Source organism: Lissotriton helveticus, chromosome 5_1, assembly GCF_964261635.1.
Source record: "Lissotriton helveticus chromosome 5_1, aLisHel1.1, whole genome shotgun sequence".
NCBI classification, from domain to species: domain Eukaryota; kingdom Metazoa; phylum Chordata; class Amphibia; order Caudata; family Salamandridae; genus Lissotriton; species Lissotriton helveticus.
The window spans coordinates 1,391,487,581-1,391,501,026 of NC_136065.1; the positions used below are offsets into that span (position 1 = coordinate 1,391,487,581).

The following is a 13,446-nucleotide window of genomic DNA, read 5'->3' on the forward strand; positions in this document are numbered from 1 at the left end:
CTACCTACGCTCCCTGCCCAGGGCCGCCATGAGCCTAGAGCCGTCCCTGGTTCCAGACTATGCTACCTATACGCATGTGTTTACAATACCCTATGCAGTGCTCTGAAGCCTCACTGGGTGGAGTTTGTGCTATAAAAAGACAAATATGAAGCTGGGTATAAACTAACCCGGGAGAAGGCACGTGTATGTGCATTTATGCCGCGGATGCATCCACCGACCAGAGGGAGGGTGTCAGTCAGATGTTGACGATATGCTCTGGCTCCTACTGCAAACTCAGAACTCATAAACACGTTAGTGTAAAAACGCAGGTCACGCACCGTACGCGCTGCAGTGGTGTAGTCACAGCTCCAGGGAACAGGCACATTCCTGGCAAACACCATGTATTAGTCAATAGGCAGAAGAGGCCAGAAAGTGCGAGATGGTGTGAGACAGCAGCAGGGGAAGAGGGGAAGGGAACACAGGAAAACAGGGAGAGTGAGGAACAAACTGGAGCCAGGCCGTCTCTCATTGGAGTAACACTTTTTATTGCATTGCTTGTTGTTTTTACAATACAATGTGCTAAACGAATAGACACAATAATACATTTAATTCATTTTGAGCTACTAGTCAGAGGGGCGCAAGTAGCCTGCAGAAATCATCGCTCCCATAATGCCTTGCCTCAGCAATACCCATAAATTAGTTATTCAGCCTGTCCTACAAAACCGCACTTCCTGACCACCCGGCCTCCCATGATGGGAGAATCCTTGGTGCCCCGGCTGAGCCCCTGACCCGGGCACCAGCACTCCCCGCCACGGGCGCCAAATGGTCATGCTATGTCCCACGTCATGTTATATGGCCGGTTGTTACTGTCATTGGGCGACAGGCCGTACCCCCAGAGTGCTGTACGGGTCGGATACCCCTTTCTTATTAAATATCAAACAGGGAACCATCCGTCTTCATAAACACGGATGGTACAGCGGTTAAACTGTCTTCAAATGAACGTTATGACAGAGGTAAACGTTGCGGAGCCATGACTGCCTGTGACATTCATTCCTGCTGCGCCAATGCTCTGCCTGAGACCCCCGGAGGATGAAGGCGCTACTGGTACCTTTTACTTTACTCCCCAGACTGCACACAGATTCATTTTAAAGCTAAGTTCGGTCACACCGCATTTTGCATCACATACATGGCCGGAGGCCTGAATGCGACACCCCCGGTGCCACAGGGCACACGTGCACACAAGCTAGATAGAGGATACACGTTTAAACACATTTTCTAGCGGCAGGAAAAATTTGAGGCCTGGTGAAGAGGTCTTTCGGGGAATGAAGAATACCAGTGAGTTATGGAGTCATTAAAATAAGAAAAGGTAAGTGGCTAAAATGACAGCAAGGAGTCGTATGGGGCCTGATTCTGTTCCAGGAGCACCTCCGCCAGCTTGAGTAGTACCACCGCCAGCCTGAGTGCCACCGCCAGCTTGAGTACCACCGCCAGCTCCACTTCCACTTTCTGCAACAAAAGATACATTTACGTCAGGATGAGAAGGACAGGTAAGTAACAACGGCACAGAGAAATATCAAAGTATGTCCCCCCTAAAAGCTGCTGCCCTAGAGTTTTGGGGCCATTAAGCGGTCTCCCAGTTTAGATTCAAGAGATTCACAACAAACATTTAGCTTGTCAGTCTTCCCTCGCCTTTCATCTCTGCCCCATTCTCTGCGAATTACAAGATACAGGCGCAAACACGAATTTAGTCGTGATGAGAAATCCTCCAGTTTCCTAGGGATTTATTACACCCTCTGGTGTAATAGCCTCCACCTTGCAGTAGCCATGCTGAAGGAAATTCTGCTTGATTTAGCACGTTCTTCGGAAATTGGAAGATTTTACATTGTTGTCAAACTCTAATCCAAAATGATGAAGAAAATCCCATATTATAATTCCTGTTTTTTTAATTTCTTAATAATGCCAACTCAGGACCCTAATCAGAACCTCCCACCACGTGCAAACAGGACAGAGTGGAGTGCATAAAACACATCATTTAAAGTGTGAAAACAATTAGGGACCTTGCAGTAGGCCAAAGAGAGAAAAACTGACTGCACCTCAAAACAGTCGCAAAAACAGTGTTAGTACAAGTTGCAGTAGTTGCTATCACCACCAGTACTATCTGGAGGCAAAAGCCGAACATGATTGTGATCAAGGCAATAGCAATAAGCAATAAGAAGCAAAAGATATTAAACTAAAACCAGGCTGTAAGGTGTTACATTCATGCAACAAGGTATAATCACATTGAAGAGATTTTGTGACTATTAGAAGAGTTGTTTTCTTGTGTAAAGTAATTATTAGAGGCAATCTGTGAGGCAGTAATACGTGTTTTTCTCGTGTCACTTTTCCTGTCCTGTGTTAGTAAATTCAATTTTGATCTGTGCATTGTAGTAATAAATGCATGAATGTGTTTTGGTTGGTAGAGTTGCTCTAACCAACGTACAGTTTTATGCCAGATTTATTTTCACTGCCATGACAAATATATTACAAACTGGCACTAGCCACTGTTTAGTTATGTTTGAGTTATACTTTCCATTTAAAAGGCAGTTTTTGATTTGCCTATACCTTTTCACCCTGTGGATGGATTTGCCATAAACTTGTCAGTACCTTCGTTGAGGTACGTTTTAACATGCCAAATTCCGTGAAGAGCCGTTCACAGGGCAAAAAGTTATAGAGTGAAAGTGAAAAAATAATTCATTTCCTCTTTTAGCTCCCTTAGGATATTTGAATCTCACCTACAGTCCAAACGCTGAACGGATTTATACATTGCAAAGGGCCCTGCATAATTCAGCTGGGAAGCCTGCTGCCCTGTACCTGCACAGCTATGTCTGCTTAAAAAGACTATTTCCATGTTGATGTTGAAATGATGGAAGTAAAACCCTATAGCGGATCAGAGCAGAGCCTTTGAGTTTTAGATTATTGTATGGGGGCAAATACAAGCAAGGTTCCAAGATGTCTCCTCAGTGACGAAATATGAATCAAAACTTCAGCTGTAACAGTGGCAAGAAGATGATTGTTGGCAAAGACAGTGCCTCACCCCAGGCAATAATACTAAATGGGCTGTGATTCACAGCAGGCTTAACCAGCAAATGGAGACTGAAAGCTATTCACACCCTTGTAATTTGCTGAAGGATGTCGACTCAGATATCTGGCTATGTTTCCGTCATCAGCCACCTCCTAATTCTAAACAAGAAGGTTGTGGAGGCGAGAGCGCCCGACACGCATTGCCGTCACTCCATCGCTGTGTAAATCAGGGTAATCAACACCTTTAGACATGCACAATATTAAGTGGGAAGTACATGTCATCTGGCTTTGACAATACAATTATTAAATAGTACCGGTGTGTGGGGAAAGTATTAATTACTTAGGCTTGAACTCTCAATCACACAAATTATTGTTAATTTTGCTAGACTTAGGGGCATAATTATTTACTAGAAAAAGACTCAGCACAGCGCTGTAAGCATTCTTGCTGCGCCGAGCTGTGTCATTAGGTGAGTTCAGGGATGTGTCATATTTACTGGAATACAACGCTTCCCTGTGCTTTCCTCTGCGCTGGCGCAAAATTGTCCACCTAGCGCCAAAACAGGCACCCTTGCACCACGGTGCAAGGGTGCGTGCGTTGCAGGGATGATTTTTTTTGTGCAGGAAGGGTCACCTTCCTGCACAAAAACATTAATTGATGGCGTTTTCCTCCTTCGATGTGTACTGCAGTATAAAGGAGTAGCTGTGTCATGTTTGATATCTGTGGAATGTTAATGACAAATCCTCTTTAATGGTAAAATTGGAATTTACATTACTAGTTGAGAGAGTGGACATTTCTCTGCTCTTACAACTTTGAGTACCTGCAGTCTTTCTCCAATACACGTCTGGGGTGGGTTACAGCTACACTCTGTACATTCCCTTTAGACAGCCACAAACACAGGAAGGTTAGGTGTGTCTGAGTACCCATTTGCATCCTGGGCAGGAAGGGAGGGAGGAGCTGACACTTGGAGCTGAGGTCCTATCCCCACACAAAGGCTTTTGTGCACTTCAAAGACCCTACTTTGAAGTCAACCCCACTTCAAAGGCACAACTTGGTACAAGTACTGGGTCTCTGACCCCACCAAGTCAGACACTTCTGGACCTGTAAAGAACCACTGGCAGAAGAACGGCTGTGCTGATCCTTGGACTGTCACTCTGCTGGATTGTTGCTCTGGATCAACAGCTTTTCTGCTGTGCTGCCCTGCTGCCTGCTGCTCTCTGACCCTGCTGAGGGAGAGTGAGACTCTGCCTTCAACCCAGAGTTATCCCCAAGGGCTTATTGGCTTGCATCCTGTTGCTTGAGACTCAGGACTATCGAAGTCTCTACCCCTGCTCATGTGCCTGGTTCATTGAAAGTGGACCCAGATACTTGCACCAGAGAAATCAACGCATCTCCAGTCTGCTTGGAGCAGAACTGGTGCATCAACCCTTTTGGGTGAGTAGAATTGGTGCACCGCACTTGTAACCACCGCATCACATCTGGAATCATTGCTTGGAAACCAACGCATCACCGCCACTGCATGGAGAAGATCAACTCATTGCCCCTCTAGGGTGGGTTAACCCAGGGCATCGCATTCAGGACCGCTGCAGTCACAACCGGTGCTTCGCTTAAAGGACCTGATGCATCAGTGCAGCTGCGTGGAGAAATCTGGTGCAACAACATGCCCCCTGCATGGGGATCATTGACACATCTTGTGCTGCGACAAGGCTTAAGGTACTTTTGCTCAGAAAGCCCTGCCTGGGTCCTGTAGCTTGCCTGTGCTCCATTGTGGGCGGCCTGAATTGTTGACTTTGTCCTGGCCCAGCACGACCAGATAACACCCATTGCTGCTTTTTGCTTCTAAGGGCTAGATCTCTTTTTATTTTTTTAAAATTCATACCTCGACTTTGTTGTTTTGGTCTTGATTTATTTATAAAGTTATTGTCTATTTTTCGAAACCTGTATAGTGTGTTTTTGTGGTGTTTTGATTGTTACTGTGTGTGTGTGTTGCATAAATACTTTATACATTGCCACTTTAGATAAGCCTGACTGCTCTGTGCCAAGCTACCAGACGGTGAGCACAGGTTATCTTTTTGTGGTTATATAGCTTACCCTGACTAGGATTGTGGTTCTTGCTTGGGCAGGGTGCATACCTCTACCAACCAGAAACCCAATTACTAACACCAGCATTCATGTGAATTGGTATCTGCTCATTGGTATGTTAGGCATCTCTGTGATATCAATAGATAGGTTCACTACACATGCACTAATTGACATAAATATCACAATGAGACACACCTGAAGCTCCACAAAGCTGTTGAAGCTAGACAAACCCTTTCACGTATTAATCCATATTGCAGGGCCAGGGGTTGCGTAAAAACCCTCCTCTCTTCTCTCACATAGTCATAGTGTCTCAATACAGTTTTCTCTCTCTCTGTCTGTTCCAATGTTAAGCGGCTGAATTAGAATATTCCAGATTTTGTGAATAAAGTTGATATGGTTTGCAAAGGTATCTCCAACTAGTCTCTGAAAAACCTGTAGATACTCTTGCCACCTGTTTGTTCCAGTAACAGAAACATTTCCTTATTTATTAAAAGATTTATTTATTTAGACAGTTTTGTATAGCATGAACAAGGCCCTTGCGGGTATCAGAGCACTTTACAGTGCAGATATATCGACATAAAAATGTAAAAATACAATGAATTAGGTGAATACAGTAATTGTAAACATTAGAGAACAGCACATATTTACAAGAGAGTATAAATGATTCAGGTGAATTTGGCCAGGAGAATCGATTTAACTTCTTTTTAAAAAAAACTGCGGATGGATTAAATCTTGTTTCTGGGGGCAAGGCGTTCCGAATCCTAGGAGCCATTCCTGAGAAGGTACGATTGTATGTCTTCTTCTTGGAGAAACTTTGTGGTTTAAGTAGAAGATTGTTAGAGATCCTAGTAAATCTGTTACTACCCGAAAGTACCAGTTTTGTGATGTAAGGCCTTATGTGTCATACAGGAGATTTTCAAATGGATTCTGGCCTCAAAAGGTAGCCAGTTGAGGGCACGTAGGTCGGGGGAAATGTGGCAATTTCTTTTGGAGCCTGTGATGAGTCTGGCGGCTGTACTGATTGAGGCTCGTAGAGGAGCGGTCGTTGACCTGGGCAGGCCGCAAAGAGCAACACTACCATAATCCACTCTGGGTATTACTAGAGATTGAACTGCCTGTTTAAAGTCACTTGCCGGTATGAAAGATTTCACTTTTCTCAGGGTATTTATCTGGAAATTAGCTCCTTTAGTTGCAGCGCTGATGTGCCTCTGCATATTTAGCTTATTGTCCAGGGTTATTCCTAGTGATTTAGTGGAATCAATGATAAGAGGTTCACCATCGAGTGCTGTAATGTGCTTCATCCACTTGCGGATGATGGTTGTTTGGTTGGGAGGAGTGATTAAGAGAAATTCTGTTTTTAGGGTGTTTAGTTTCAGATGGTTCTTTGCCAGGCAGATCTGAGTTTTATGGAGCATTGTATTAAGGGACTTGATGTCTTCAAGTGAGTGGACCTTAATGTAGAGTTGTGTGTCATCGGCATACATGTAATATTGGATATTTGAGGAGTTGAAAAGATCAGTGAGTGGTTCCATAAACAGATTGAAGAATGTCGGGGAGAGGGAGGAACCCTGGGGAGGTGACCGGGGAGGGGTTAGATAACGATTGGTTAATCTTGAATCTTTGTGTTCTGTTTTTGAGGAAGGAAGTGAACCTGTTTAACACTGTACCAGATTGTTTCATCCTGTGTTTCAAGAGGTTTAGTAGGTTGTCCTGTTTGACTGTATCGAAGGCTGAGGATAAGTCAAGCAGGATTAGCAGGCAGGCCTTGTTTTGATCCAATATTTGTAATGCGTCATCGATTATGTGGGTCACGGCTGATTCTGTACTGTGCCCTGATCGAAAGCCTGATTGGAATTGATCGAGCAGGTTGACGTGGTCTATGTGATTACTAAGCTGCATGTGGACACATTTTTCTAGTTGGCCGGGGTCGAGATGTTGGAAATTGGGCGATAGTTATTCAGGTCAGATGGGTCTGCCGTTGGTTTCTTTAGGATGGGGATACCTGACCAGCTGTGAAGATGTCTGGGGTTATCCCTTTTAGAAGAGAGGTGTTTATAATCCTAGTCCATAGGGGCACTAGCAATGGAGTGAAGGTTTTTAAGTGGGTTGCTGGGAGAAGGTCTGAAAAGTGGTTGGAGGGCTTCAGGGCCGTGAGCATTTTTAAGATAGTTTCTTCATTGAGAAAGCTTAAGTCGGTCCAAGAGGCATTGTTCTTGAGTTCGAGCTTTGTAGAGCAGATCATCGGGGTGCCTGATGTGGTCAGTGAGGCTCTCATGTGTGAGTCGGTATGGGATAATAGATCGTTAAGCAGGTCTGTCTTTAAGTTTTCAGTCTTTGTTGTGAAAAAGTATGCAAGCTCCTCGCAATTGGGGAGTGTTTCAGGATTAGCTTGTGGGAGTGGGAGACACCCTTAGATTGGGCTTTGATTATTTCAAATAGTCTTTTGGGACGATTCTTGGCTTGGTCTAATTGTTGACGAATAAAGTCAGCTTTTGATCGTCTAATCTTTCTATAATAGGAATTTCTTGTGCTTCTTAGCAATTTGCGGTGGGCAGCTGATGGATCGGCTCTCTATTGTCTTTCAATTGTTCTTAGTTATCTTCTGTCTTCATTTAGCCTACCATCATACCAGGGGTTTGATTCTTTTGCGGTGACTCTTTTCAGTTGTAGGGGAGCTAAGCTGTCTAGTACCTTGTTCATAGAGTGAAAGTAGTGATTGGTCAGATCATGTACATCCTTAAATCCATCCAGTGATGGTGTGAGGGTGTGACTAGTGGTTGTGAGAGAAGCATGGTTAATGTTTTCTAGGTTCCTCTTCCAAATTTTCGTTCTTATAGGTTGGACAGAGAGTAGTTTGACTTCTTCATTGATGTGAAAAGCAATTATGTGATGGTCAGAACAGTTGCAAGGGAGGATCGATTCCCGCTGCGTAGAGTATGTTTTGGCAATTACTAGGTCGAGGGTTGAACCCTTTTTGTGGGTGGGGCTGTCACAGATTTTGGACAAATTAAGGTCGGACAGAAAAGCTCTGAGGCTATTGACCTCTGGTTCGTCAGGATCATACCAGTGAAGGTTGAAGTCCCGAGAAAGATCTGAGTATTTTGCTGTCCGACATATGCAGCTAGGATATCCATTACATGTTGGATAAATATGGGGTGTTTTCAGGAGGGTGGTAAAAAGAATGTAGAGAGCATAGACTCCTTTCCCCCGGCAGTGACTATGGGCTCGACCAACTTTGAGGCCATTTTGTCTCCACTAGCCTTGCCAGGTCCGACGTTGGCCGTGTTTCCTCCGATCTCTCCCTCTGCCTCTTTAGCCCTCATGGGTAATCTTAAATCTGGTTCGCCTTTGTACCCATGCCCGGCTAAAATTCTGGTGAAACTGGCAGAGGTGATCAATCCGCTGGCGAATTCGTTATTTAATCTTTCGTTGAGCCAGGGATTGGTCCCGTCAGCCTGGAAGCAGGCTATGGTGATTCCACTGCTTAAGAAACCAGGATTGGACCCGAAGGCCCCTGTCAGCTATAGGCCTATTTCCTTGTTGCCGGCTCTCACCAAGATCTTGGAAAAACATGTTCAAGTGGTGCTTTCCAATTTTCTTGAGACCAACGAGATCCTGCATGCCACCCAGTCTGGTTTTCGTCCCCATCTCAGCACAGAGACTGCGCTCCTTGAGGTTTCAGAGACTGTCAAAGGTGTTCTGGACTCGGGGGGCAAAGCCATGCTGGTGATGTTGGACTTGTCGGCGGCTTTCGACACCGTCCCCCATGATCGCCTTCTCGAAAGACTTTTTGAGATAGGTGTGCGGGGGACGGTGTTCAGCTGGTTTTCCTCCTTTCTAGCTGGCCGCCGGCAAACGGTCTGGGCCTCGCCAGATTCCGCCGTGATGCCGCCGCTGGGAGTCGGGGTCCCTCAGGGCTCGATTTTGAGCCCGACCCTATTTAATATCTTTATGACCCCTTTGGCGGCGTTGGCGGAGTCGTTCGGGGCTCGGATCGTATCCTACGCGGACGATACCCAGCTCCTCTTCTCATGTAAGAGAGGAGGAGACTTTGACGGGGAGAGTATCCGGGATTGCCTTGGGGCTGTTTTTCATTGGTTCCAACTAAACAGCCTCAAGTGCAATTCCGAGAAATCTGAGGTACTCTTTTTTGGGTGTGATACCGAGCCCAATTGGCAGGACTGGTGGCCCATTGACATGTTTCCTCCGACTTGCTCCTCCAAGACGGCCAAGAACCTGGGGGTCAAGATGGACAATGGGCTTTCTTTAAAATCTCAGATTTTGGGGGTGTCAGGCACCTGCTTTGGCCTCCTCAGGATGCTGCGGAGGTTTCTCCCCCTGTTGTCCGAGGAGCACAGGAGGCTGACGGTACAGGCTCTGATTGGGTCCAGGTTGGATTACTCCAACATTCTCTACTTGGGCCTACCAGAATACCTGTTGCAGCGGCTCCAAGTGGTACAGAATGCGGCCGCAAGAGCTATTTTTGGCTTAAATAGGCGGGCTAGTGCAAGGGACCTGTTGAAGACATTGTACTGGCTTCCAGTCCGGAAACGGATTGCCTTTAAGGCTCTGACCTTGGCTTACAAGGCCCTTCATGCGATGGGAGCAAAATATCTGCAAAAGAGAATGACTTTTTATCAGCCAACTCGCTCCTTGAGGTCTGAGTCTCTGCTCCTGGCGGTTGTCCCGCGAGTGAAGAAAGCCCGCTCGGGTGGCCGCTCCTTCGGTTTACTTGCACCACAGCTGTGGAACTCCTTGCCGCTTTCGCTGCGGGGAGCAACCAGCTTACTGGCTTTTAGAAAGGATCTTAAGACGTGGCTTTTTACTCAGTAGACGTTATTTGGTCTGCTTTTTAGGTTTTCACTGTTCTGTCCTCTTTTAAACGTGTTATGTTATTATGATGCAGCACTCCTTTACCAAAAAGCGCCGGGATACTCTTTTTGAGTCGCCGTGCGCTATACAAAAGATTAAATAACATAACATAACATAACATAGAGTATTGTTATTGCTCGTGATGTTTAGGCAAAGGTACTCACAGGAGGAGAGCACCGGTGAGTTGGTGTGGTTCACAGAGAGGTAGTTCCTATGGATGCAGGCAATGCCACCCCCTGGCCTATTGAGTCTATCTAGTCTTGTAATGTAATAGTTAGGGGAAACTAGTATGTCTAAGAGAGGCGTGGATGAATCATTTAGCCACGTTTCCGTTAGAATTTTGAGATCGGGTTCATTAGTTATTATGAGGTCAGCTATATCAGTGGCATGACGTGCTGCCGATTTACAGTTTAGTAGGATACATTTTAGCTGGGTCCTGGTGGGAGTAGTGTTGTGGTTGTGAAGGATGGGTACCCTCCTGAGGTTATTTTCAACAATTCCTCTGGGAGTATGTCTCGAAACTCTAGAGGCGTTGGGATGGATGGGTTGGATACAGGACAGTTTTTACAGGTTGTCCGTCTGCACAGGTTCATGGGGAGGGGATGAGAGTTCGGAAGAGTGAAGTGGGGGGTAAGATCTTTCAGTGATATGGGGATTATGTTCCTAGTAGGACATGATGGGATATTAGGGTAAGGTACTGTTTTCCATCTGGGGGGCAACTGAGGTGGGGGGGCTAATGCATGGCCGATAGATGCATTTCGTTTGTGGCTTGTGTTGTTGCAGATCAGGTCGTGAAGGGTTTGGATGTCCTCTTTGACTTGATGTAGGGATAGTAGTATCACATCAAGTCTGTGGTCAGATGTAGGGGCTATCGTGTTAGTAGCCTGAACTGTGGTTAGGTGAGGAGGGGTTATTGCTTGTGTGGAACCCAGGGGTGTGCCCTGGGCTAGTTTGACATATGGTGGTTTACCAATGTGATAGTCCATGGGGGGAGGGGTGGGGAGGGGATGGAGTGACCTCTTCAGTGTTTGAGTAAGCCAATTGCCTTCACCAGCAATAACATTCTCACACCTGCATTGTAGCCAGCTCTTTTATCTCTGGTGCGTTTTGACTTCCTTTATTCATTTAGGCATTTAGCCCTCCATATGGAAAAAAGGGAAGGTCTTCACGTTTTGGGACCTCTAATCTTTAAGGATCCTTCACTCTGCAATTATGTGGCTACTCATAGACACCCTTAGTGACAGGGATGAGGCTGTTCTCCTAACATAGACAGCCTGATTAGCAAAGTTTAGTTTCCATTTGATGACCACATCCCGAAAACCATGAGCACATGCAGTACCGCACAGCAAGTACTCTATACCTTAATGGTGAATTTGCAAACAAGATCTCCTGCACATTTTCAAAGTATGTAGTCAAGTGACAATAATATACAAGCAGTTGTCTTCTTTCTTTCTGTTCCTTATTGATTCTTTATGCAGTGAGCTGAATCACTTTCTAGCCAATTGAGTCTCTTCTAGCCAACATCTGTTTTGTTTTGTTACCACACTCGGCCTACTCACTGTCAGTGAACAACGTTGAAGATTTAACGTGCCGGATCATGTACAAGGATAAGCAGTCTCCTTAATTGGAGCATCTCAATGAGGAGGAAACTAACTCGGATATAGTTTGCATTACATTGAACTGAAGAGAACATTTTTCAGAGGACTTACGGGTCGGGAATACAACCGGACGTAAGGGTTCTTGAGAGAGATATATTAGCCGCTAGGAAGTCGTGGAATTTCTTCCCATTAAGATGACAAAACACGCTTTTGAGCGCTTGCAGGAGATCTTATTTGCAAATTTATGTTGTCATTAACCACATATTAGGGAATAGAGTGGTTTTCCCTAACTCCTTAGCACTGCATTTACCTTGATTGTATTGACAATATTCTGTGTTTGGTCTAGTTTTTCAACAACCCCTGGCTTAAAGGGTTGTGGTCAGCTCAGTGTACTTTGGCCCAGGCTGCTAAAAATCCATCACAAATGTTGCGGAAAACTGTTTGTTTGTATGCCCTGCCCCTGGTTATGGGGCTGTGACGTGGAGAAGAGAGGCGGCGCAGGAGCACCATAAATTCCATTGAGGCGTCTCGCCCCTTTAGAGGACTTGAATGAGTTGGATTGACTTTGTGATTCGGAGGCAACACATGCGCAGCCCCCCCCATCAAAAAGGCCCCTTGTGTCAGGATCCTGAAGCAGTTAGTGACCCATTGGTTTAATTACCAGCTAGGATATCATCAGAGTGCCCTCCCGAGTTGAAGTCCAAAGCCAATCCTGACTCACAGGCAAGGCCTTATATGCTTTTGCCCCCCTTAGCTGATTTAGGAGATTCTAACTATAATCCCAAAAATACATTTAATCTTGTCTCCTGAAATGTGGCTGGCTGGTCCGCCAAAGTTTCCGATGATAGATGGCTTTTATATATTAGATCTTTCAAAATAATATGTTTACAGGAAACCTGGAAGATACAGAATGATTTTTTTGGGATGGGTATAAGACTTTTTAATGCCCAGCACAAGATTCCAACATGGGAAGAGCTAGAAGGGGTCTTATCATATTTGTTGAGCTAGAATTTTGCAAGGAGGTGCAGATTTTCAAGTGGGACTCTTGGGTGTTCCAGGGAATAAAATTGCCTATAGGGAGAGAGCGTCCACTTGGGATAATCAACTTCTATAACATGAAAAAGGGTAAGGGCCGGCCGACCAATATTAATGCTCTAAACATTGCCCTAGACTCCTTAAATGGTGAGGCTCTTGGACATATGAACCTTATTTCAGTGGATGATTTTAATTTCCACCTATGTTAATTTTTTTTAATAGACCCTCCTATCACACAGCCCTGTCCACTCACAGAGGAATTGCATATGGAGCATACCATGGAAGGTGATGAGTTGAACAATCTCTTATTTACGCATAACCTAGTGCACACCCTGGACCACTGGCCCACAGGACCCATTTCACATCTGCCCCCATCCTATAAAGGTTGGGGATCTGCCACCACTATAGACTACATTTTTGTGTTTGCCTCCCTGGGCGTGGTTTCAGGCCTTTTTTACCATTGAGCAAAACCCTTTTAGCGACCATAATCCCCTGACACTCACACTGAGGTGGGAGGGCATTCATACATTTGCCTCTTGTAATTTACAGGCACCTCCAACATCGACGGATCAGGGTAGACGTCTACGTTGGTCAAGCATAGATGCTACGGCCTTTAACCATAGTCTTTTCACCTCCTGTCGGCGTGAGATAGCCCTTTGCTTGGACCTCTGCCTCAAGTGCGGTCATTCTAAGTTCTTTTATCTTTATTTCCCAGGTGGTCTTCGGTTCCTTAACGTCACAGTCAGTGAGGCATGTTCAGACTCCTCACTTGTGGTTTGACCGCAAGTGCTCTCAAGCACTGAGGAGGTGAAAGGCTGAAGC

The 13,446-nt window shown here is 45.4% G+C and overlaps 1 protein-coding gene across 1 annotated transcript in view; it reads right to left on the bottom strand.

Moving 5' to 3' along the window:
- Positions 1–502: 502 nt before the first annotated feature.
- Positions 503–13,446, bottom strand: part of LOC144755440 (uncharacterized) — a 198,033-nt gene continuing 185,089 nt past the window's right edge. The window contains exon 6 of the mRNA XM_078644354.1: positions 503–1,485. Coding sequence (XP_078500480.1) covers positions 1,331–1,485 — 155 coding nt within the window. The 3' untranslated portion in view covers positions 503–1,330. The remainder of the gene's footprint in view (positions 1,486–13,446) is intronic.